The 23,185-nt window shown below is 49.2% G+C and overlaps 1 protein-coding gene across 2 annotated transcripts in view; it reads left to right on the plus strand.

The window, feature by feature from the left end:
• The window catches only part of C1QTNF3 (C1q and TNF related 3), a 96,813-nt gene that overhangs the window by 17,129 nt on the left and 56,499 nt on the right, over window positions 1-23,185 (plus strand). For both annotated transcript variants that reach the window (XM_029579079.1, XM_029579087.1), the window contains exon 4: window positions 7,706-7,835. In XM_029579079.1, the coding sequence (XP_029434939.1) occupies window positions 7,706-7,835 (130 nt within the window). The remainder of the gene's footprint in view (window positions 1-7,705; window positions 7,836-23,185) is intronic.

Below are 23,185 nucleotides of genomic sequence, written 5' to 3' on the forward strand. Positions count from 1 at the left end.
CACTGAGGTGATGGTTGGGGGGATGGGAAATGGAACTGGAAACTAACGAACACCAACAGAAAATGAAACAAAGTGTTCACACTTCCCAGGTCAGTAAAGGTCACTTAGGAATGAATATGTATGTATGTATTCCTATTGGCTGGCTGTGCTCTTATCTATTGATGTTACCAATATGGTTGGGGGGATGTGAAATGGAAACAGTTGGAAGCTTGACAAAAAAAGTAATGTAATGATCAGCACTCACGTGACTAGAACTTGTTTGTTTATTATTTTTGTTAGCAGGCACCTGAAATGCTAGTGCATGTTGAATTTGCCAATCACTGTGCATTTTAGAAAGGTGGTCCTGGCTGGAACTGTACACAGTTCAAATATATGTAATTGATTGTTGGTAAGTGTATTTTTTAAGTAGCCACACTGGCACCAGTATGTTTACTTTTCCTCCTACTTAACTCACTAGCTCAGCTTTGTAAGAAGGGCTTCTCTGCTTGTGTGTTGTTTTTGATTGGTGTGAAGAGAGCAGAAACATCAGATCTTTATTCAATCTACTACAGTCATCTCTTACAGTGCCCTATCCCTATTAATACCAGGAGTGTTGTGATCTTCCTGCACACAGTGCCCTAACCCTGATACCAGTCTGAGACAGCTCCCTCCCTGCATTACTAGTGAGAGGCTGGCTTCACAGACAGGGGGGAGCTGCCTGACCCTCACTCCTGACTTCCCCCATGTCCCAGCTAGTGAATGGTGTGTGGGTGAGGGGGGGGGGGGGAGGATGGTGAAGTCTGAGACAGCTCCCTCCCTGCATTACTAGTGAGAGGCTGGCTTCACAGACAGGGGGGAGCTGCCTGACCCTCACTCCTGACTTCCCCCATGTCCCAGCTAGTGAATGGTGTGTGGGTGAGGGGGGGGGGGGGGAGGATGGTGAAGTCTGAGACAGCTCCCTCCCTGCATTACTAGTGAGAGGCTGGCTTCACAGACAGGGGGGAGCTGCCTGACCCTCACTCCTGACTTCCCCCATGTCCCAGCTAGTGAATGGTGTGTGGGTGAGGGGGGGGGGGGGAGGATGGTGAAGTCTGAGACAGCTCCCTCCCTGCATTACTAGTGAGAGGCTGGCTTCACAGACAGGGGGGAGCTGCCTGACCCTCACTCCTGACTTCCCCCATGTCCCAGCTAGTGAATGGTGTGTGGGTGAGGGGGGGGGGGGTGGATGGTGAAGTCTGAGACAGCTCCCTCCCTGCATTACTAGTGAGAGGCTGACTTCACAGACAGGGGGGAGCTGCCTGACCCTCACTCCTGACTTCCCCCATGTCCCAGCTAGTGAATGGTGTGTGGGTGAGGGGGGGGGGGGAGGATGGTGAAGTCTGAGACAGCTCCCTCCCTGCATTACTAGTGAGAGGCTGGCTTCACAGACAGGGGGGGGAGCTGCCTGACCCTCACTCCTGACTTCCCCCATGTCCCAGCTAGTGAATGGTGTGTGGGTGAGGGGGGGGGGGAGGATGGTGAAGTCTGAGACAGCTCCCTCCCTGCATTACTAGTGAGAGGCTGGCTTCGCAGACAGGGGGGAGCTGCCTGACCCTCACTCCTGACTTCCCCCATGTCCCAGCTAGTGAATGGTGTGTGGGTGAGGGGGGGGGAGGATGGTGAAGTCTGAGACAGCTCCCTCCCTGCATTACTAGTGAGAGGCTGGCTTCACAGACAGGGGGGAGCTGCCTGACCCTCACTCCTGACTTCCCCCATGTCCCAGCTAGTGAATGGTGTGTGGGTGAGGGGGGGGGGGGAGGATGGTGAAGTCTGAGACAGCTCCCTCCCTGCATTACTAGTGAGAGGCTGGCTTCACAGACAGGGGGGAGCTGCCTGACCCTCACTCCTGACTTCCCCCATGTCCCAGCTAGTGAATGGTGTGTGGGTGAGGGGGGGGGGGAGGATGGTGAAGTCTGAGACAGCTCCCTCCCTGCATTACTAGTGAGAGGCTGGCTTCACAGACAGGGGGGAGCTGCCTGACCCTCACTCCTCCGGGGTATTGTGATCTTCCTGCACACAGTGCCCTATCCCTGATACCAGGGGTGTTGTGATCTTCCTGCATGCAGTGCCCTATCCCTATTAATACCAGGAGTGTTGTGATCTTCCTGCATGCAGTGCCCTATCCCTATTAATACCAGGAGTGTTGTGATCTTCCTGCATGCAGTGCCCTATCCCTGATATCGGGATGTGTGCAAGAAGATCACAACACCCCCGGTATCAGGAATAGGGCACTGCGTGCAGGAAGATCACAACACCCCCAGTATCAGGAATAGGGCACTGTGTGCAGGAAGATCACAACACTCCTGGTATTAATAGGGATAGGGCACTGTGTGCAGGAAGATCACAATACCCCTGGTATCAGGGTTAGGGCACAAGTTCTAGTCACATTGACTGATCACATTACTTGTTTTGTCAAGCTACCAACTGTTTCCATTTCCCATCCCCCATATACTGTCAGTAGGAAACTTGGTAACATGAATAAATAAGAGGGCAGCCAATAGGAATACATATTCATTCCTAAACTGACCTTAACTGACCTGAAAAGTGTCAAATTGTATCATTTTCAGTTAGTGCGCACTAACTCCCAGTTAGTGCGCACTAACTCCCGTTAGTGCGCACTAACTCGAGTTAGTGCGCACTAATCGGAAAAAACGATTTTTAACGATTTTTTAACTAAAAAATCGTGCCTAAGACGATTTTCTTGCCCTGCCACACGATTTCTATCGTTAAGACGATATGGAAAACGATTCACATCCCTAAAAGACTGTACAGCCTATCTAGTCTGCTCATTCACACAACTGCTCGTTTCTGCAATCCCTAACCCTTCCTTAGAGATCCCCTTGATTTCAAATACTCCCCTTTTCTCTATCACCTCTACAGGGAGGCTGTTCCATGCATCCACCACATTTTCTGTAAAGAAATACTTCCTTAGATTACTTCTCAATCTATTCCCTTTCACCCCCATCCCATGACACTCCATTCCAGACTCCTCTTTCAGTTTACAGAGACTCACCTCCTGTGTGTTGATACTTCTGAGGTATTTAAATGTCTCTATCATATCTCTCTTTTCTTCTAGGGTACGCATTTTTAGATTTTTAATAAGTCTGTTGCCATATGCTTTACAATAAAGATTACTGACCATTTTAGTAGCCACCATCTGGACTGACTCCAGCCTGTTTATATCCATTTGAGGATAAGGTCTCCAAAACTGTACACTTATTCCAAATGAGGTCTCACCAGGGACTTATACAGGGGCAATATTACCTTATGTTTGCTGGTGACCAGACATTTCCCCTTGCACCCAAACTTTGTTCTGGCTTTTGCTGCTGCCTTATCCAACTGTTTGGCTACCTTGAGATTAGCAAATATGATCATCCCTAGTAGATTCTGCACCACTTCCTTGAGTTTTTGAAGCCCAAATGCATGACTCTGCATTTTAAAGGATTAAATCTTAGCTGCCAGACTCTAAAACACTCCTCAAGCTTTGCTAGAGCCATCCTCATGTTTTCCACACTTTCCAGGCTGTCTACCCTGTTGCGGATTTTGATATCATCCACAAAAAGATACTCCTTTCCTGACAGTTCTTCTGCAATATTGCTTATGAAAAATGTTGAAAAGAACCAGTCCAAGCACCGATCCCTATGGCACACTACTAGTAATGTCCCTTTCTTTGGCGAGAGCTCTGTTTAATACTACCCTTTGTCACTTCGCATTCAGTTTCTAATTCAATCAGTCACTTTAGGGCCTATATCTAGGGCACTTGGTTTATTTATAAGTTATCTATGTGAACTGTGGCAAAGACCTTACTGAAATCTAAGTGCACTCTCCCTTGATCTCCTGGTTACCCAGTCAAAGAAGTTGAATTGATTCGTCTGACAAGACTTACCTCTGGTAAAAACTATGCTGTCTCAGATCTTGTAATCCATTGGATTCCAGAAACTGCACTATCCTCTTTTAGAAGTGAGTCCATTAATTTACTCACCACAGAGGTCAGACTATCTGGTCTGTAGTTTCCAGCCTTCATCTTACTTCCTTTTTTGTGAAAAGGAACTACATCCACCTGTGTCCAGTATTCAGATACTACTCATGACTCTAAAGAAGCATTGGAAACGTCAGCTAGAGTAGCTGCAAGAATTTCCTTAAGTTCCCTTAAAACCCTTGCATGGATCCCATCTTGCCCCATTGCAGTATCTACCTTAAGTTGAAACAGCATAAGAGGCGAACCCCGTGGGCCCTCACCAACAACTAGTGGATGTTCTTCACCAAAAGACTGGTCTATAGCTTCATCTTTACAGCCCCTTTCCCCGCAGGTTGAGCCCATGGGTTCCAGGGGCAGGCAGGATTTAGGCGAGACTCTCTGAGGGACCAGGGATGAGAATGGTCCAGGGCCAAGCAAGAGTCACAGGCAGGTGGAAGTCAACAGTGGTCAGGTCCAGGCAAGTGGTCAGGTCCAGGTGGTAGGCAAAACGTGGTCAGGTCCAGACAAGAGGTTAGAATCTAGAGGTCAGGCCAAGGTTGGACAGAGACACAATGAAGACACTAGACAAGATGGACAAGGAAGTCTAGATGAGGCAGGCAAGTTAAGCTGGTTGAGGTGGGCAAGGCAAGCTGGAGAAGACAAAGCTGCACAAGGTGGGCAAGGCAAGCTGGAGAAGACAAGATTGGTCTAGGAATCTGCAGGAACTCAAGAATGTTGGCAATACACACTACTCTAGGTAGAAGATCCATTGCTGAGGCAAGGCAGAGATGTCCGGGAGCCTTCTATAAATGGCAGAGCTGTCAATGTCATCAAGGTGTGTCTCGGGTCTTTTCCCATCATGGCACCTTTAAGAGGTACTGTGCACCTAAGGAGCTCACAGGGAGGAGTAGGCAATGTGCATCTGGGAGCGCTCTTGGAACAACTGGTGGGGCAACAGCCTACATGGCCCAAATAGTATCGGGGCTGAGTTTGGCGGTTCACAGGGGTAACCTGCGGGCTGTGGATGCTAACAGTACCCTCTCTCAAAGCCCCCTCTCCTGTCCTCTGGGCTTGGGTTTCCTGGGGAATCTTAGATGAAATTCATGTACCAGTTGGGGGGTTGGAGGTTGGATGCTAGTTCCCAAGAGTTTTCCTCAGGCCCTAATTTTTCCAGGTGATAAGATACTGTAGCTGATTTTGGACCCTGCAAGAGTCTAAGATCTCTTGTACCTGGAAGTATCTTTTATTTTGATTATTTTACATTATAATTATGTGTCTTTGATGTTATGATCTGCCTTGAACAAATTATTTTGGTAAGAAGGCAGGATATTAAGATTTTGTAAATAAATAAATATACAAAAATAATATTTTCTTCATGTATGGAAACTTTGGCGGTCCGCGGGTGCAGCCTACCTGGCCAAGAGAAAGTTGCAGGTTTTAATAGAAAGACAGGGAATGCACCAGGAATTCTCAGAGATGCTGGCAGACAGTTTATAGACCTTGGGACCCAGCTTTCGTTCCACAGGAAAAGGCCCTATGAATCACAGAGCGAATTTTATAGAGGGCATCTTCAGACAAAGATTTTTGATGCTGAGCCAGACTAGACTTCCTGGATGAAATGGAGGTGCTGGCCGATGTTTTTGGTCAGCTTGTTTTTTAAAGTGGTTGGCTGCATGGTCTAGTAAGTGGGTCTTTTGCCACAACTCCTAGAGTTCTTGCCCTGTCAAGGTAGCTGCTGGGCAGTTGTCCAGGATAGAGATGGATCTAGGTACCCAGGGATGGTGCCCAAGAATGATATAAAAGGGTGAGAGCCCCAAAGAGCTGTTTGTATGATTGTTATAAAATGAACTTGGCCCATGGAAGTAGGGAGGCCCAATTATCTTGCCTTTGGCTTACGTAAGCGTGAAAGAAGGCCTTGAGGTTTTGATTCACCCGCTCTGTTTGACAATTGCTTTGGGGATGAAAAGTGGAAGTAAAATCCAATGTTATTCCAAACTTTTGGCATAGGCTTCTCCAATAACAGGCAGTAAACTGTACCCCCTGGTCTGTGAGGATTTGGTGCGGTAGTCATGCAAGTGGAAGATGTGTTTAACAAAGAGCTTGGCTAGTTCTGGCACAGATGAAAGACCTGGGAGAGGAATGAAATGCGCCATCTTTGAGAATCTGTCCACGAATACCCATATGGTGGTTTTGCCGCTAGAGAGGGGAAGGTCACAGGCAAAATCTATGGCAACATGGATCCAGGGTTCTGTAGGGGCCAGCAGCTGCTGTAACAACCCCCATGGTCATGCTCTGACACTTTATGCATGGCACACATAGGGCAGGACCCTACATAACACTGAATGTCGGCTTTCATATGAGATCACCAGTAGTGTCACATGATTAATTCCAATGTTTTGGTGATGCCAGGATGACCAGACAGGCAGGAGTCATGTGCCTATTCTGCTTAGTTGCCAGGGTATGACAGTCTTCCCAGGGGGGATGGTGAAAGTGGCTGCAAGTACAATTTTAATAGGGTCAATGATATGCTGTGGAGGATCCAAAGTTCCTTCAGTGTTGAAAGATTGGGAGAGTGCATTGGCTCTACGGTTCTTATCAGCGAGTCAGTATTGCAACTCTAAGTCAAAACAATTGAATAAAAAAGACAAGCGGCTTGCCTGGGGTTTAATCTCTGAGCTTGTGCCAGATGTTCAAGGTTTTTGTGATCCATGTATTTGGTTATTGGGTGCGTAGCTCCTTCCAGCAGATGTCGCTATTCTTCCAGGGCCAACTTGACCACTAGCAGCTCATAGTTTCTAATAGAATCGTTTTTTTCTCTTCGGGGGAGAACTTCCTTGAAAAGTAGGAGCAAATCATGGGTACATTCTGCCTCTGGACAGAACCTTGCCAGGGAGCAAGTCTGTGGCACAACTGAAGGAGCAGTAAGGTGGCAAGACCTTCACCTGTTTGTTGAACATATCACTGAGCTTGGCATATGGTGGGAGTCCTAGTAGCCATGGAATACAGCGTTGCACCCCAAGGGTAGATGGCTGGACTCAAGACAGGCAGTGTTCATGACAAGAGGAACTCCACTTGTCAATGTGCAAGGAGGCCCTATCAATTTGCAGACAGTGTTGCACCAACCAGGATAGGCCCAGGATCAAGCCATTGATTGCCTTTGGCAAGATATAGAAACTGATCCACTCCTGGTGGAGCAGTCCTGTTTGTATCAGGAGCAGTGCCGTGGTTTTGATCATTCGGCCTAGTAACGGTTCTCCTGATACTGAGGATACCATGAGGAGGGTCTATAGAAGGTCCAAGGGGGCCTGTATCATTTGTACTATTGTTTCATTGAAAAGGTTTCCAGCTACACCGGTGTCCAAGAAGGACTGAAGGTGAAGCAGGTGTCCCCATAGGACAAAGAGACTGGGACTAAAATCTTGGGAGAGGTATTAGGTTGACCTAGGGTGGCCTCTCCTACATGCCCTAGGTCAGTGATGGCTAACCTATGACACGCGTGTCAGAGGTGACACGCCGAGACTTTTTGCTGACACGCGCAGCGTTTCGTGGACTATCGGGAATTTTTATACCATAAATAATCTATCATATAAATTCAGAAATCTGTGATGATCATAGAAATTAATGAAATTGGAACAAAGTTTCTCTTATTGTTGTTATGTGTCTTTTCTATTACCTCTTATATCTCCTTTCACCTGTAAAATTATACTTTGTATACCATCTCTATTCTAGGTTGCATTTATGGCATCCATGGCAACCCACTTTAGTAATCAGAACAGTGGGATAATCTTCAGCAGTGTGGAGACTAACATTGGTAGCTTCTTTGATGTTATGACTGGAAGATTTGGTGCCCCAGTGACAGGTAAGCACATAGAAGGGCACATATCCAATATGGCACCTAATTTACAAAGTATGTATATACTTTTCAGCCTTTACAAACCCAACCTATTTTGAAATATGAGATATCTGCATATATTGTCTTTGATCATCTGCTTGTTATATGGCTAATAGTACATATGAACCACCTACAAAATACTCCACCTATAACACACTTTTCAATGTATATGTTAATAGACCATCATACCAGGCTTCATCAGTAGAGTGTACCAAAACACTACAAAAACCGTCAGCCTTATATATAATCAGACTATGTTAGTGTCCCACATCTTTTTTGGTTTTTCTTTGCACTTAAAAAGCAATTGCAAATACAATGTAGCATTCAGAACAATGTCGTAACTTATCTGATAAATCAGTTCCCATGGTTAATGTTCTCTATTGAGGACTCTGTACAGATAATTTCAGGCTTCACTTGTCATGAGACACTGTCCAAAAGCAGTTAGCAAAACTCTGTGCCACTTTTCAAAACTCAGCCAACACAGGAAATGACTCATTTCCTGATCAAATGTAACTGCTGTAACCGACTGGGATATAATTGCCCTGATGAAGAACGACAGTTTGAAACACGGACCCGTGTTGGCGCAGTCTCACAAGATCCTCCTGCAATTCATCACAATCCACTTGAGATATAACTACTCTGCATAATTTTGTGTTATCTGCAAATTTGATCACATCACTCATTATGCCTCTTTCCAGATCATTTATAAATATATTAAAAAGCACCGGTCCAAGTACATATACCTTTCTCCATTATGAAAACTGACCATTTAATCCTACTCTCTGTTTCCTGTCTTTTAACCAGCTTGCAGTCCACAAAAGGATAGCGCCTCCTATCCCATGACTTTTTAGTTTTCTTAGAACCTCTCATGCAGAACTTTGTCAAATGCGTTCTGAAAATCCAAATACAACACATCTACTGGTTCACCTTTGTCAGGCAAGACTTCTCTTGGGTAAATCCATGTTGGCTGTGTCCCATTAAACATGACTATCTAAGTTCTAAGAAAACTAAAAAGAAAGGTAAACAGGGGAGTGCCTCAGGGATATGTACTTGGACCGGTGCTTTTTAATATATTTATAAATGATCTGGAAAGAAGCATAATGAGTGATGTGATCAAATTTTATTCTTTATAACACTTTCCATGATTTTTCCTTGCACTGATGTCAGGTTTCCAGGATCACCCCTGGATCCCTTTTTAAATATAGGGGTTACATTGGCCATCTTCCAGTCTTCAGCTACTTCGGATGATTTTAATGATAAGTTATAAATTAATTAAAATAGGGCTGACATTTCATTTTTCAGTTCTTTCAGAACTCCACTGAAAACCAACATGATGTCTCCACGAATATCGGTATAAAAAAAGTTATAAATAAATAAATAAACTCTGCGGTGTATACCATCCAGTCCAGGTGATTTACTAGTCTTCAGTTTGTCAATCAGGCCTACCACACCTTCCAGATTCACTGTGATTTGCTTCAGTTGATATGAATCATCACCCATGAAAACCTTCTCCGGAACGGGTATCTCTCCAACATATTCTTCAATAAACGCCGAAGCAAAGAAATCGTTTAATCTTTCTGCAATGGCCTTATCTTCTCTAAGTGCCCCTTTAACCCCTTGATCATATAATGGTCCAACCAACTCCCTCACAGACTTTTGACTTCAGATATATTTTAGAAACTTTTAATTGTGAGATTTTTGCCTCTATGGCCAACTTCTTTTCAAATTCTCTCTTAGCCTTTCTTATCCATGTCTTACATTTAACTTGCCAATGCTTATGCTTTAACCTATTTTCTTCTGATGGATCCTTCTTCCAATTTTTGAATGAAGATCTTTTGGCTAAAATAGCCTGCTTCACCTTACCTTTAAACCATGCCAGTAATTGTTTTGCCTTCCTTCCACCTTTCTTAATGCACGGAATACATCTAGACTGTGCTTCTATGATGGTATTTTGTAACAATGTCCATGCCTGTTGCACACTTTTTACCTTTGTAGCTGTACCTTTCAGTTTTTTTCTATTTTTATCATTTTATCAGTTTCCCTTTTGAAAGTTTAGTGCTAGAGCCATTGATCTACTTACTGTCCCCCTTCCAGTCAATCAAATTTGATTGTACAATGATCACTAATGCCAAGCGGCCCCACCTCCATTACCTCTCTTACCAAATCCTGCGCTCCACTGAGAATTAGATCTAAAATTGTTCCCTCTCTCATTGGTTCCTGAACCAATTGCTCTATAAAACTGTCATTTATTCCATCCAGGAACTTTATCTCTCTAGCATGTCCTGATGTTTCACTTACCCAGTCAATATTGGGGTAATTGAAATCTCCCATTATTACTGTACTACTGGTTTGGTTAGCTTCCCTAATTTCTCTTATCATTTCACTGTCCATCTCACCATTTTGGCCAGGTGGACGGTAGTATACTCCTATCATTATACTCTTCCCCAACTCATAAGGGATTTCTACTCATAAAGATTCAATTGTGCATTTAGTCTCATGCAGGAACTTTATCCTGTCGGACTCTAAGCCATCCCGGACATAAAGTGCCACCCCGCCACTGAGTTGCTCCTCTATATCATTGTGATATAATTTGTTCCCCGGAATAGCACTATCCCATTGGTTATCCTTTTTTCACCATGTCTCTGAGATGCCAATTAAGTCTATGTCAACATTCACTGCTATACACTCTCCCATTAGACGTCTGGCATTAGCATACAAACATTTCAAAGTGTGTTTTTTGTTTGTATTTACATTCTGCTTTTCAGTTGACAGGGATAAATTGAAAGCTTTTAGCTCAGGTGAGTTTTTAATTATAGGCACTTGGACTACTTTTCTTATTATTGGAAGGAACCTCTCTGTTGGAATGCCCTAACTGTAATGCTTCATTAGTATTCTTTGAAGATACCACCCTCCAAACCATGCGTGATGCGTCAGAAGTGGATCCTTGGGCCAAGGTGGGGTTGATACAATCCGTAAGTAGCGACCTATGGTTCCCACCATCGGCAGATGGAGTGGGCTGAAGGTAGAGGCCGCTGGAGCTTCACCTATACCAGCCCTCGATCCCCGCGGGTTGAACCTTTGGGTGCCTGGGCCAGCAGGACCTAGCTGGGCCTCGAGGTTGGTTTGAGAGGAGAAGTAGTTCAGCCCAGAGACAGCAGTCGATAGGTGGCATAGTCCTACCCTGGTCTGGGTTTGGTACAGGAACTTAGGTGCCAATGGAATCAGAGAGTAACTGGAGGCACTCAAGCAAAGAAAGGCCGGAGTCTTGTAAGTCCACATCCAGGGAGTAGGCTAAAGGAAGCGGCACTGACAGGTTTGGATCAGGGCTGGCGGCAAGCAGAGGTAGTGGCAAGCAATGTAGAATTCTGGACATGGAGAAGTCTGTAGCATAGTCAATCAAGGCAATGGTCAGGGCACAGAGAAGGCAGGCATAGTCAGGCATAGCAGAGGTTTGGGGCTGGAGATAAGCTGAAGAGTAGGACGTAGCAGAGGTCCAGGGCTGGAGATAGGCTGAAGAGTAGTCAGGTGAAGCAGAGTCGAATTCCAGAGTCAATCCAACACATTTATTTATTTTATTTATTTAACAGTTTTTTATACCGACCTTCATAGTAAATAACCATATCGGATCGGTTTACAATATAACAAGGGAATAACTGGAGTAGCAATTCAAGTAAAATGAAAGATAACAATGGTAGGAATAAGTCAAAGTTACAATCAACAGGGAGAGAGAACTTGGAAGCTTACAACAAGCTGGAAAGAAGAAAGGCCGGTAATAAATAAGTAGTGTTACCATGGAACGTACGAGTTAACAGCTTAAACGGTGCTTTGGCAGGAATGAGGAAGATAGGAACCGTGAACCACGGGAGTCAGGAACATGAAGTAGAGAGGATTCTCTATCAGCAATGAGTACTCGAAGTACGAGGAGACCTGTTGCAAAGACAATGCTATGGAGCACGGCCTGAGCTTATATACACGGAGGAGTCTGACGTCAACATCCGGGGCCATGGCCAGGTTTCTGCCACGGGCCCCTTAAAAGGATTAGTAATGCGTGTGCGCCTAGGGAGGGGTGTGGTGCAGATGGCGGCATCTCTCCGCAGGCCACACGGAGAGGCCCGACGAGCAAGGGCATCTTGGCTGGCAACACTGAGGACCATGGCAGAGCCGGAGGCACCGGAGGCGACCCGAGGTTGGAACTGGTGGCCCACCGCCGCCAGTGAAGAGGAACCAGGAGCTGGAGTCCATGTAAGAAGGTGAGAGGGCCATGCTGCGGGTCTGCCGTGGGCGGCACACGTAATAATATGCTGCTGAGCAACTGTTGGCTTTCCCCTTTGTTCTAGTTTAAAAGATGCTCTCTCTCTTTTTTAAAGGTTAGTGCCAGCAGCCTGGCTCCACCCTAGTTAAGTGGAGCCCATCCCTTTGGAAAGACTTCCCCTTCCCCAAAAGGATCCCTAGTTTCTTACAAAACTGAATCTCTCTTCCTTGCACCATCGTCTCATCCATGCTCTGAGACTCTGGAGCTCTGCCTGCCTCTGGAGTCTTGCACGTGGAACAGGGAGCATGTCAGAGAATGCTATCCTGGAAGTTCTGAATTTTAACTTTCTACCTAAGAGCCTAAATTTATTTATTTATTTTATTTATTTAGAATTTTTATATACCGGCAATCATGAGAACATATCTTGCTGGTTTACATAAAACAGGAGTGCATTATATACATAGGAAACTAGAACTGTGGTGATTGAAGGTACAGTTACATTTAACAAGGGTAGCCTAACTTGGAGAGGGAAGAAGATAGGAGAGAATAGAAATGGTTAAATAATATACAATTTAAGTATAGTATACAAAATAAATGTTATATACAGGAGGCATGGTGTTTGGCTTCCAGAACCTCCCTCCCACATTTTCCTATGTCATTGGTGCCCACATGTACCACGACATCCGGCTCCTCCCCAGCACTGTCTAAAATTCTATCTAGGTGACGCATCAGGTCCACCACCTTCGCACCAGGTAGACATTTTACCAGGTGATCCTCACGTCCACCAGTTGTCTACATTCCTAATAATCAACTATGACGGCTGACCTTACCCTTCCCTCCTGGTCAGTAGCCCTGGGAGACACATTCTTGGTACTAGAGGACAATGCACCAACTGGAAAGCAGGTCCTTGCTACAGGATCATTTCCTGCTGCACTAGGTTCATGCTATCTGATCATGAGATCTTCTTCCTCCAAGGCACTACTAGATGCTGATTAAACCTTTGAAAAATTATCTCAAAATGCCTTTCAATTGATGATAAACAAAAGGCACAAAACATGTCACCATAGATTGGATATAATAAACGTTCTAGTCTTCATATAAAACAACATTCTGTGTGAAAACTGAAATTTGCCCCTTACCCCATGAAAAATGCTAGCTTTCCTTGTGCCATGTGTTGTGCTGGAGGTGGACCCTTGGCCTGGTGCAGGATTGGTTCAGCCCTCCGGTTGGACCCAGAGAGCGCCTGCCACCAGGAGGCGGAGCACAGGAGGAGACAGAGGCTAGCTGGAGCTTCGCCAATAGCAACTCAGGGTTCACTCAGGTTGAGCCCTTGGTCTTAGGTGGCCCTCACTGGGTCTCCTTGAGAGGAAGCACAGGGGCGTGCCCACCATGAACAAGGGTGCGCGGTCGATGTTCAAACAAGAGTGTCCAGAGGTCACAGGATGCCAGAATAGAGAGTCCAAGTGGATAGCGAGGATCAAGGACAGAGTGTCAGTCCAGAATGGTCAGCTGAAGCAGGGGTCAATACCTTTAGTCAATCTGGGAGTAGTCAGGTCAGGCAGAGGTCAAGTTCCAGGCAGCGGTCAGGTTCCAGGCAGCGGTCAGACGTGGTCAGTGAACAGGCAGAAGTCAAGATCCGGGCAGCAGTCAGACGAGGTCAGGATCAAAGCAAAGGTCAGTACCATGAGATCAGTCCGAAGGGTACTACCCGGAATGGAGAGACGAAGGAGCAGGAGATGCAGGAACAGGAGACACTGGAACAGGAGATACTGGAACAGTCAAACTAGATAACACCAGAGTGTATGACCTGATTGCCAAGGCAGGGATCATGGGTTTGAGCCCTGCCTTATATATGGAGTCTCTATGATGTCATCAGCGTGCACCTCGCGGGGTTTCCCGTGCTTGGCCCTTTAAAGGGCTGCAGGTTGGCCACGTGCGCACCTAGGGGCGGGGCCGAGGACGCAGAGCCCCAACGGGAGCTCCGCTGTGAGGCCTGCATTGGAGACTGAGAGCGGGAGAGCTGGGGACACCGCAAACTGGCTGCGGCTGTGGAGGAGGAGAGCCCAGATCTCATGGATGGGAGAGCGAGGTGAACAGGGCCGGCCGCAGAGCAGACACGGCCGGGACGCACAACAGTACCCCCCCTTCTAGGCCTTCCCCTTACTGGCCTGGGCTTGTCAGGGTGAGCCCGATGGAATTCCGACAGGAGATCTTTGTCATAGATGTGGTGGGAGGGCTCCCACAAGTTCTCCTCCGGTCCGAAGCCATCCCACGAGAGGAAGTATTCCCAATGACCCTTCCATCGTCTGACGTCCAATACCTCCTTCACTTGTAAGGTGTTCTCGGGTTCAGTATCATGCTGTGTGGGTGCAGGAGGCCTTTGGGAAGGCCAAGACAGGATTAATGGTTTTAAAAGGGACACATGAAACGTGTTGTGGATCCCCATGGAAGCGGGAAACTGTAGTTGATATGTGACCGCTCCTGTGCGCTGGATGACAGGGAATGGCCTGATGAATCTAGGGGCCAGTCATTGTGTCGGAATGTGTTTAGTGCTCAGCCAAACCTTCTGGCCGGGTCGGAACAGGGGTGCGGTGCGACGATCAGTGTCCAAGAAGTGTTTGGCTCACTCGGCCGCCTGGGTCAGTCTTTCCTTGACTTGATTCCATATGCAGCATATTGTCTGTGCAGTATACTGGGCTGCAGGTGAGGGAACAGAGAGCGGTACAGGTAGAGGCAGGTGTGGCTGGCGGCCAAAGACCACAGAGAAGGGCGAGGTGTCAGTAGTAGAGGCAACATGAGTATTGTGGGATAACTTGGCCCAGGGCAAGAGGTCGGCCCAGTTATCCTGCTGATCGGACGTAAGTTCTTAGGAACATTTTCAGAGAGCGGTTTGTCCTCTCATCTTGTCCATTCGCTTGAGGGTGGTAGGCCGATGTCAGATTTAAGGTAATGCCAAACCTTTTGCAAAGTGACTGCCAATACTTGCTGGCAAATTGTGGCCCTCGATTGTAAACAATCTCTTTGGGTCTCTTTGGGAGGAGAGCCCAGAGCTCATGGACGGGAGAGCGAGGTGAACAGGGCCGGCCACAGAGCAGACACGGCCGGGATGCGCAACAGTACCCCCCCTTCTAGGCCTCCCCCTTACCGGCCTGGGCTCTCCTCCCAAAGTGACTGCCAATACTTGGCGGCGAATTGTGGCCCTCGATTGTAAACAATCTCTTTGGGTAACCCATGTAGGCGGAATATGTTATTTAGGAAGAATTTTGCCAGTTCAGGAGCCGAGGGAGACTGGGTAGTGGAACAAAATGTGCCATCTTTGAAAAGCGGTCAATAATAACCCAAATGACTGCATTGCCCTTTGATGGAGGCAGCTCGACAATGAAGTCAGTAGAGATGCTTGACCAGGGTTAGTTGGGAGCCAGAAGAGGGAGGAGTCCCCACGGACGACCAGTCGGGGGTTTTTGCTGTGCACAGATGGGCCAAGAGTCCACATAACTACGGGAGTCTTTAACCATGCTAGGCCACCAGTAATGTCTTCTTAACATCTCAAGGGTCCGAGCCCGGCCAGGATGCCCGGCCAACTTCGAGTCGTGGGCCCAGTGAAGGACACGCTCCCGGAGTCGGTATGGGACCATCGTCTTCCCGGCGGGTACCATGCTGTTAACTGCGAGGGATATGCATGCTGGGTCTAAGATGTGTCTAGGAGTCTCGGGTGTATCTTCTGGCTCAAGGGAGCACCTGCTCGGGTATTCTTTGCTGCTGGGTGGTAGCGGAGTTCAAAGTGGAATCATTCAAAGAACAGCGCCCAGTGAGCCTGTCTTGGATTCAAGAGCTGGGCCTCCTTTAAGTGTTCGAAGTTCTTGTGGTCTGTAAATATCGTGAATTTATGCTGCGCTCCTTCTAACCAGGGGTGCCATTCTAGAAGGGCCAATTTCACAGCTAAGAGTTCACAATACCCAGTCGTGTAGTTTTGCTCTGTGGCAGAAAACTTGTGTGAGTAGAAGGAGCAGGGTATTAAGACCCCCTTGGAAGAATATTGGCTCAGGACCACCCCTGCCCCAATGGCGGAGGCGTCAACTTCGACGACGAAGGGATGGTTGGGATCTGGGTGTCATAGACATGGTCCGGTACAGAAGGCCTCTTTCAAGGCGAGGAAAGCAGATTGAGCCTTGGGGCTCCAGACTTGGAGGTTACTACCTTTCCTAGTCATGGCCATGAGTGGAGCAGCTAGTGTGGAGTAGTTAGCGATGAAGTTCCTGTAAAAGTTTGTAAACCCAAGGAATCTTTGTAAGGCTTGGAGGCCTACTTGCTGAGTCCAATCTCAAATACCTTCAAGTTTCTCAGGGTCCATGGTGAAGCCACGATTGGAGATGATGTAGCCCAGGAATGGAAGGCGGGTTTGTTCGAAGATGCACTTCTCTAATTTTGCATAGAGGTGGTTGTCTCTGAGGCGTTGGAGGACTGTCTGAACATGTGAACGGTGGGAATTCAGGTCTTTGGAAAAGATCAGTATATCGTCCAGATATACCATGACAAATGAGCATAGTAGGTCCCGGAAGATCTCATTCATCAAAAGCTGAAAGACCGCAGGGTCGTTACAAAGTCCAAAAGGTATTACTATGTACTCGTAGTCCTCTGGCTGGATTCGTACAAGATTGTATGCCCCTCGGAGATCTAATTTTGTAAAGATCTTAGCTCCTTTTAAGCAATCAAAAAGTTCGCTGATGAGGGGCAGAGGGTAACTGTTACGCTTGGGCTGAGTTCTGGAGTAGTGAGCACCACCCAGAAGGGTGGCTCCAGGTGGAGAGAGACAGGAATGGCTAGAAACAGTGTCTGGGTCCAGGCTGGGTCAGGGCAGGCGGCAAGTAGCAGTGTCTGGGTCCAGGCTGGGTCAGGGCAGGCGGCAAGTAGCAGTGTCTGGGTCCAGGCTGGGTCAGGGCAGGCGGCAAGTAGCAGTGTCTGGGTCCAGGCTGGGTCAGGGCAGGCGGCAGATAGCAGTGTCTGGGTTCAGGCTGGGTCAGGGCAGGAGGTAGGGCAAGGCAGGTCAGAAGGCCAGTAGGCCACACACACACAGAAGGCCCGTAGGCCACACACCGTAAGCGGGGCAAGGCAGGTCAGAAGGCCCGTAGGCCACACACACACAGAAGGCCCGTAGGCCACACACCGTAAGCGGGGCAAGGCAGGTCAGAAGGTCCGTAGGCCACACATAGCAAGCAGGGCAAGGCAGGTCAGAAGGCCCGAAGGCCGCGCAAGGCAAGGCAAGGAAAAAGGCCCGAAGGCCGCGCAAGGCAAGGAATAAGGCCCGAAGGCCGCGCAAGGCAAGGTCCAGGGACCAAACGCACAGCAAGCAAGCAAGGAAGGAAGGCTAGAGCAGGGAGCCCAGGCGAGCTCGATGCCGAAGCACCGAGGGAACTGTCAGGCAGGGTTATAAAGGCAGGACTAGAAGATAGAGTGAACAAGAGAGATGGACTGGGTCTGTCAGGAGAGCCAGCTCTAGAGGGACCCCTGGTGGTGAGGCGGTTACACAGCAGCCATAGCCGTAACAGTACCCCCTCCTCAAGGCCTCCCCCTCCTCCTGGGTCCCATTTGTGCAGGGGGTACTCAATAATGAAATTAGTCCCCTCCGAGGGCGATGCGGCAGGTTCAACTCGTTCCCGAGGCAGCAAAGCAGTCCAGAACCCCTCCTGGGGTGATACAGTAGACAAGAACCCCACCTTGGGCAGCAAAATAGTCCATAACCCCTCCTGGGACGACAGCAGGGCCAGTCCGGACCCCTCCGGGGGTGGCAGCTGGACCGGTATGGACCCCTCCGGGGGCAGCAGCAGCTGGAGCGGTTCAACAGGCTCAGATGGCTGAGTCAGAAAGTCTGTCAGTGGGACCGGTTCGAGCCCCTCCAGGGGTGGCAGCAGGACCGGTTTGAACCCCTCCGGGGGCAGCAGCAGGACTGGATCGAGCCCCTCCGGCGGCGGCAGCAGGGCCGGTTCAAGCCCCTCCGGGGGCGGCTGCAGGGCTGGTTCGGCAGGCTCAGATGGCTGGGTCAGAAAGTCTGTCAGTAGGACCGGTTCGGACCCCTCAGGGGACGGTAGCAGGACCGGTTCGGACCCCTCAGGTGGCGGCAGCAGGACCGGTTCGAGCCCCTCCGGGGGCGGCAGCAGGACCGGTTCGAGCCCCTCCGGGGGCGGCAGCAGGACCGGTTCAGCAGGCTCTTCTCGGGGTAGTGCAGCAGGCTCGGGCCCCTCTCGGGATGAAACAGCAGGCTTGAACACCTCTCCGGGCATTGTAGCAGGCTTGGACCCCTCTCGGGGCGATACAGCAAGCTCGGACCCCTCTCGGGGCGATGAAGCAGACTCGGACCCCTCTCGGGGTGATGAAGCAGACTCGGACCCCTCTCGGGGCGATGAAGCAGGCTTGGACCCTTCTCGGGGCGAAACAGCAGGCTTGGACCCCTCTCGGGGCGAAACAGCAGGCTCAAACCCCTCTCGGGGTGATGTTGCAGGCTCGGACCCCTCTCGGGGTAAAACAGCATGCTTGGACCCCTCTCAGGGCGATGTTGCAGACTCGGACCCCTCTCGGGGTGAGGTAGCAGGCTCGGACCCCTCTCGGGGTAAAACAACAGGCTTGGACCCCTCACGGGGTGAAACAGCAGGCTTGGACCCCTCTCGGGGTGATGTAGCAGGCTCGGACCCCTCTCGGGGTGATGCAGCAGGCTTGGGCCCCTCTCGGGGTGATGCAGCAGGCTTGGACCCTTCTTGGGGTGATGCAGCAGACTCGGGCCCTTCTCGGGGTGATGCAGCAGACTCGGGCCCCTCTCGGGGTGATGCAGCAGGCTTGGACCCCTCTTGGGGTGATGCGGCAGGCTCAGATGGCAGAGCAGCAAGGTTAGAAGTAGTGCGCATGGAAGACACAGATTGTACTGCCATGAGCTTGATACCTCGAGCCAAAGTCTGAAGCTCCTGATTTTGTTTCTGGAGGAGCAGTTTAGAGAAGGCACAGGCAGTTCTAGGACGTCTAGGGAAGGTGCTCGTTAGTGTCTCAACAGCAGCTGTGGGAAGCAGAGCCCTGCTAGAGTTAATCAACTCTCTCCGTTTTAGAGAAACCTGTTCCCGAGGCTCTAGCACTGGTATCACAGAAGCCTTCTTGGCCAGGTAAGTCCTGGGTTTTTCTATCCACAAACTGCCAGTTAAAATGTCTGTTTTAGTTGAGCCAGAAGCAGAATACCGGTTAGGAGGGCTGATTGTTTTTTCTAATGGAACAGCTGGTCCTAGAGCAGCACAATGGGGGCAGGGTTTGCCTGGTGGTAACAAACATGGAATACAGGAGCATTTCCACCACCCTGGTTTTGGAGTTAGACAATTTAAACATTCCTGATAGACTGAGACGTTCCTCTTACAACAACTGCTGCATACCCAGTGTTCTTGGTCTGAGAGTTGACAGGCCAGACAGTTCTTGTAACTGGGATAGTTCAAAGTCTGGCAACAAGCACAGACATAAAAACTTGGAGGCTGTGGCATACTGTGAGTAGAAGGACAAAGAAAAAATTGGCTCACCGGTAGTACCAAGACCTATCTCTTCCCCTGGAAATTGGTGGCTTCGGCATACTGTTACGCTTGGGCTGAGTTCTGGAGTAGTGAGCACCACCCAGAAGGGTGGCTCCAGGTGGAGAGAGACAGGAATGGCTAGAAACAGTGTCTGGGTCCAGGCTGGGTCAGGGCAGGCGGCAAGTAGCAGTGTCTGGGTCCAGGCTGGGTCAGGGCAGGCGGCAAGTAGCAGTGTCTGGGTCCAGGCTGGGTCAGGGCAGGCGGCAAGTAGCAGTGTCTGGGTCCAGGCTGGGTCAGGGCAGGAGGCAAGTAGCAGTGTCTGGGTCCAGGCTGGGTCAGAGCAGGCGGCAAGTAGCAGTGTCTGGGTCCAGGCTGGGTCAGGGCAGGCGGCAGATAGCAGTGTCTGAGTTCAGGCTGGGTCAGGGCAGGAGGTAGGGCAAGGCAGGTCAGAAGGCCCGTAGGCCACACACACACAGAAGGCCCGTAGGCCACACACTGTAAGCGGGGCAAGGCAGGTCAGAAGGCCCGTAGGCCACACACTGTAAGCGGGGCAAGGCAGGTCAGAAGGCCCGTAGGCCACACACACATAGAAGGCCCGTAGGCCACACACCGTAAGCAGGGCAAGGCAGGTCAGAAGGCCCGTAGGCCACACACACACAGAAGGCCCATAGGCCACACACCGTAAGCGGGGCAAGGCAGGTCAGAAGGCCCGTAGGCCACACACACACAGAAGGCCCGTAGGCCACACACCGTAAGCGGGGCAAGGCAGGTCAGAAGGCCCGTAGGCCACACACACACACAGAAGGCCCGTAGGCCACACATCGTAAGCAGGGCAAGGCAGGTCAGAAGGCCCGAAGGCCACACATAGCAAGCAGGGCAAGGCAGGTCAGAAGGCCCGTAGGCCAGGTATGGAAAGCAAGGAAGAAGGCCCGAAGGCCAGGCAAGGCAAGGAATAAGGCCCGAAGGCCGCGCAAGGCAAGGAATAAGGCCCGAAGGCCGCGCAAGGCAAGGTCCAGGGACCAAACGCACAGCAAGCAAGCAAGGAAGGAAGGCTAGAGCAGGGAGCCCAGGCGAACTCGATGCCGAAGCACCAAGGGAACTGTCAGGCAGGGTTATAAAGGCAAGACTAGAAGATAGAGTGAACAAGAGAGATGGACTGGGTCTGTCAGGAGAGCCAGCTCTAGAGGGACCCCTGGTGGTGAGGCGGTTACACAGCAGCCATAGCCGTAACAGTAACGATCCTTGCGAGTCACGGCGTTTAGCCCATGGTAGTCTATGCAAGGACGTAGACTGCCATCTTTCTTCTTCACGAAGAAGAATCTGGCTCCTGCTGGGGAATCGGACGGTCTAATGAATCCTTTATCTAGATTCTCCTTAATGTACTCTGACAACGCTTGGGTCTCCGGAAGCGAGAGGGGGTAGGCTCTGCCCTTGGGAGATGTGATGCCTGGCAGGAGCTCAATGGGACAACTGAACTTTCTGAGTGTAGTCAGGATGTCAGCATTTTGTTTGGAGAACACATCTTTGAAGTCAGAATACGGAGCAGGAAATCCGGAAAGGGTTGCAGAGTTCAGAACGGTAACCACTGGAGACACCTGTCGCAGACAGTGGTTCTGGCACTGGGATCCCCACTGAATTAACTGCAGGGATTGCCAGTCAAAATGAGGTGCATGGACCTGGAGCCACGGAAGTCCTAAGATTACTGGATGCGTGGAATGCTTCAAGACAAACAGGGAAATCTCCTCTTCATGGAAGGTTCCCACAGTGAGGTGGAAGGCCACAGTGCGATGAGTAATGCATCCAGGGAGGTGCTTTCCCTGGATGGATGCAATGCAGAGGGGCACATCCAGAGGTTGAAGTAGAATCTGGAGGAGTGTGACAATGTCCTCCAGAATAAAGTTGCCACTCGCCCCAGTGTCCACGAGTGCGATAGTGGCAAGATTCCCTAAAGAGGGGCACAGGGAGTAGTAATTGGGGGCCAGTAACAGTAGCACCCAAGCTCGGGACCCCCACCAGGCTTAGGCTTTGTAGTTTCCCGGTCGCACGGGGCAGGATTGCAGAAGGTGTCCGGAACCACCACAGTATAGGCAAAGGCCTTCTTTCTTTCGTCAGAGGCACTCTTCAGGAGACAAGCACCCGCGATTGATCTGCATAGTTTCCTCTGGTGAAGGAGGAGGTGCTGGTAACGCCTTCAGCTGGGTGCTTGAGCTGGGGGCTTGAGTGCGCGCAGATTTACGCTGGGGGCTTGAGCGCACGCAGATTTACGCCTGCTTTCGGCAGGTGTAAATCTGCCAACAAAGGTAGGGGGAGTTAGATAGGGCCGGGGGGGGGGGGGGGGGGTTAGGTAGGGGAAGGGAGGGGAGGCAGGAGGAAAGTTCCCTCCGAGGCCGCTCCGATTTCGGAGCGGTCTTGGAGGGAACAGCCAGTGCGCGCTGAGCTCGGCGCGCGCAGGTTGCACAAATGTGTACAGCCTTGCGTGCGCCGACCCCGGATTTTATAAGATACGCGCGGCTACACGCGTATCTTATAAAATCCAGCGTACTTTTGTTCGCACCTGGTGCACGAACAAAAGTACGCGCATGCGTAAATTTATAAAATCTACCCCTTAATGTGTATTTCAGTTTGGTTTGTTTGCTGAACTGAAATAAACAAATGAAAAAACAAAAAAATTGAGAATTGCCACCCCTTTATATCCTCTTACTCCTTCTGTGGCTTTCAAATATTTACTAAGTGAAAAAGGATCTGTTGAGGGTCCTTACCCAATGGAAAAACAATTTGTACATTGTCCGCATAAATAAATGGAATGAAACCAAAGGAGTGAATGAGAGCACCCAAAGGGGACAGGTAAATATTGAATAAAAGCAGCGATAAAGAAGAGCTTTGGGGCACACCCCACTGTACCAATCGTAGCAAAGAATAGTGACCCTGAAAAAACATTACTTGCCTTCTATCTGCTAGAAAGCTGCTAATCCATTTTAAAACCAAACCCCCCGATCCCAAAGATTGACAGTGTGCAATTAAAATTTCATGGTCACCAAGTCAAATGCACTGGACAGAGCCAAGAATACCAGCAACCAGGGCCGGTGCAAGGGTATTAGGCACCCTAGGCAAACCTTACAGTCTGGCGTCCCCTCCCCATACACAATTTTAAATTATTCATTTATAACATATTTTACATGAAAAATGACATTGAGGTAAAATTAATATACAAGTTATTATGATACTTTCATGCACTGTTGTGATGCCAACAAGAAAACTTTGCATCTTGGAATTCGTATGGCATCATACCTATTGTGATATATTTTGGCATGGTCCTCCCGTATCAACACAGTACTATTTGCCAATACTCAAAGAATAACAACCCTACTTATGAAAAAGAATATCACAAATATTACACCAGAATCTAAAATATCAATACACTATCCTATCAGGAAAACAGAACAGGCCAAGCTACTATAGATCCTTACAGAGAAACCACATGCTAAAAGAATGCTTCATCTTAGTCTTTGCATGCAGAACACAAACCC

Source organism: Rhinatrema bivittatum, chromosome 1 (assembly GCF_901001135.1).
Source record: "Rhinatrema bivittatum chromosome 1, aRhiBiv1.1, whole genome shotgun sequence".
In the NCBI taxonomy this organism is placed as follows: domain Eukaryota; kingdom Metazoa; phylum Chordata; class Amphibia; order Gymnophiona; family Rhinatrematidae; genus Rhinatrema; species Rhinatrema bivittatum.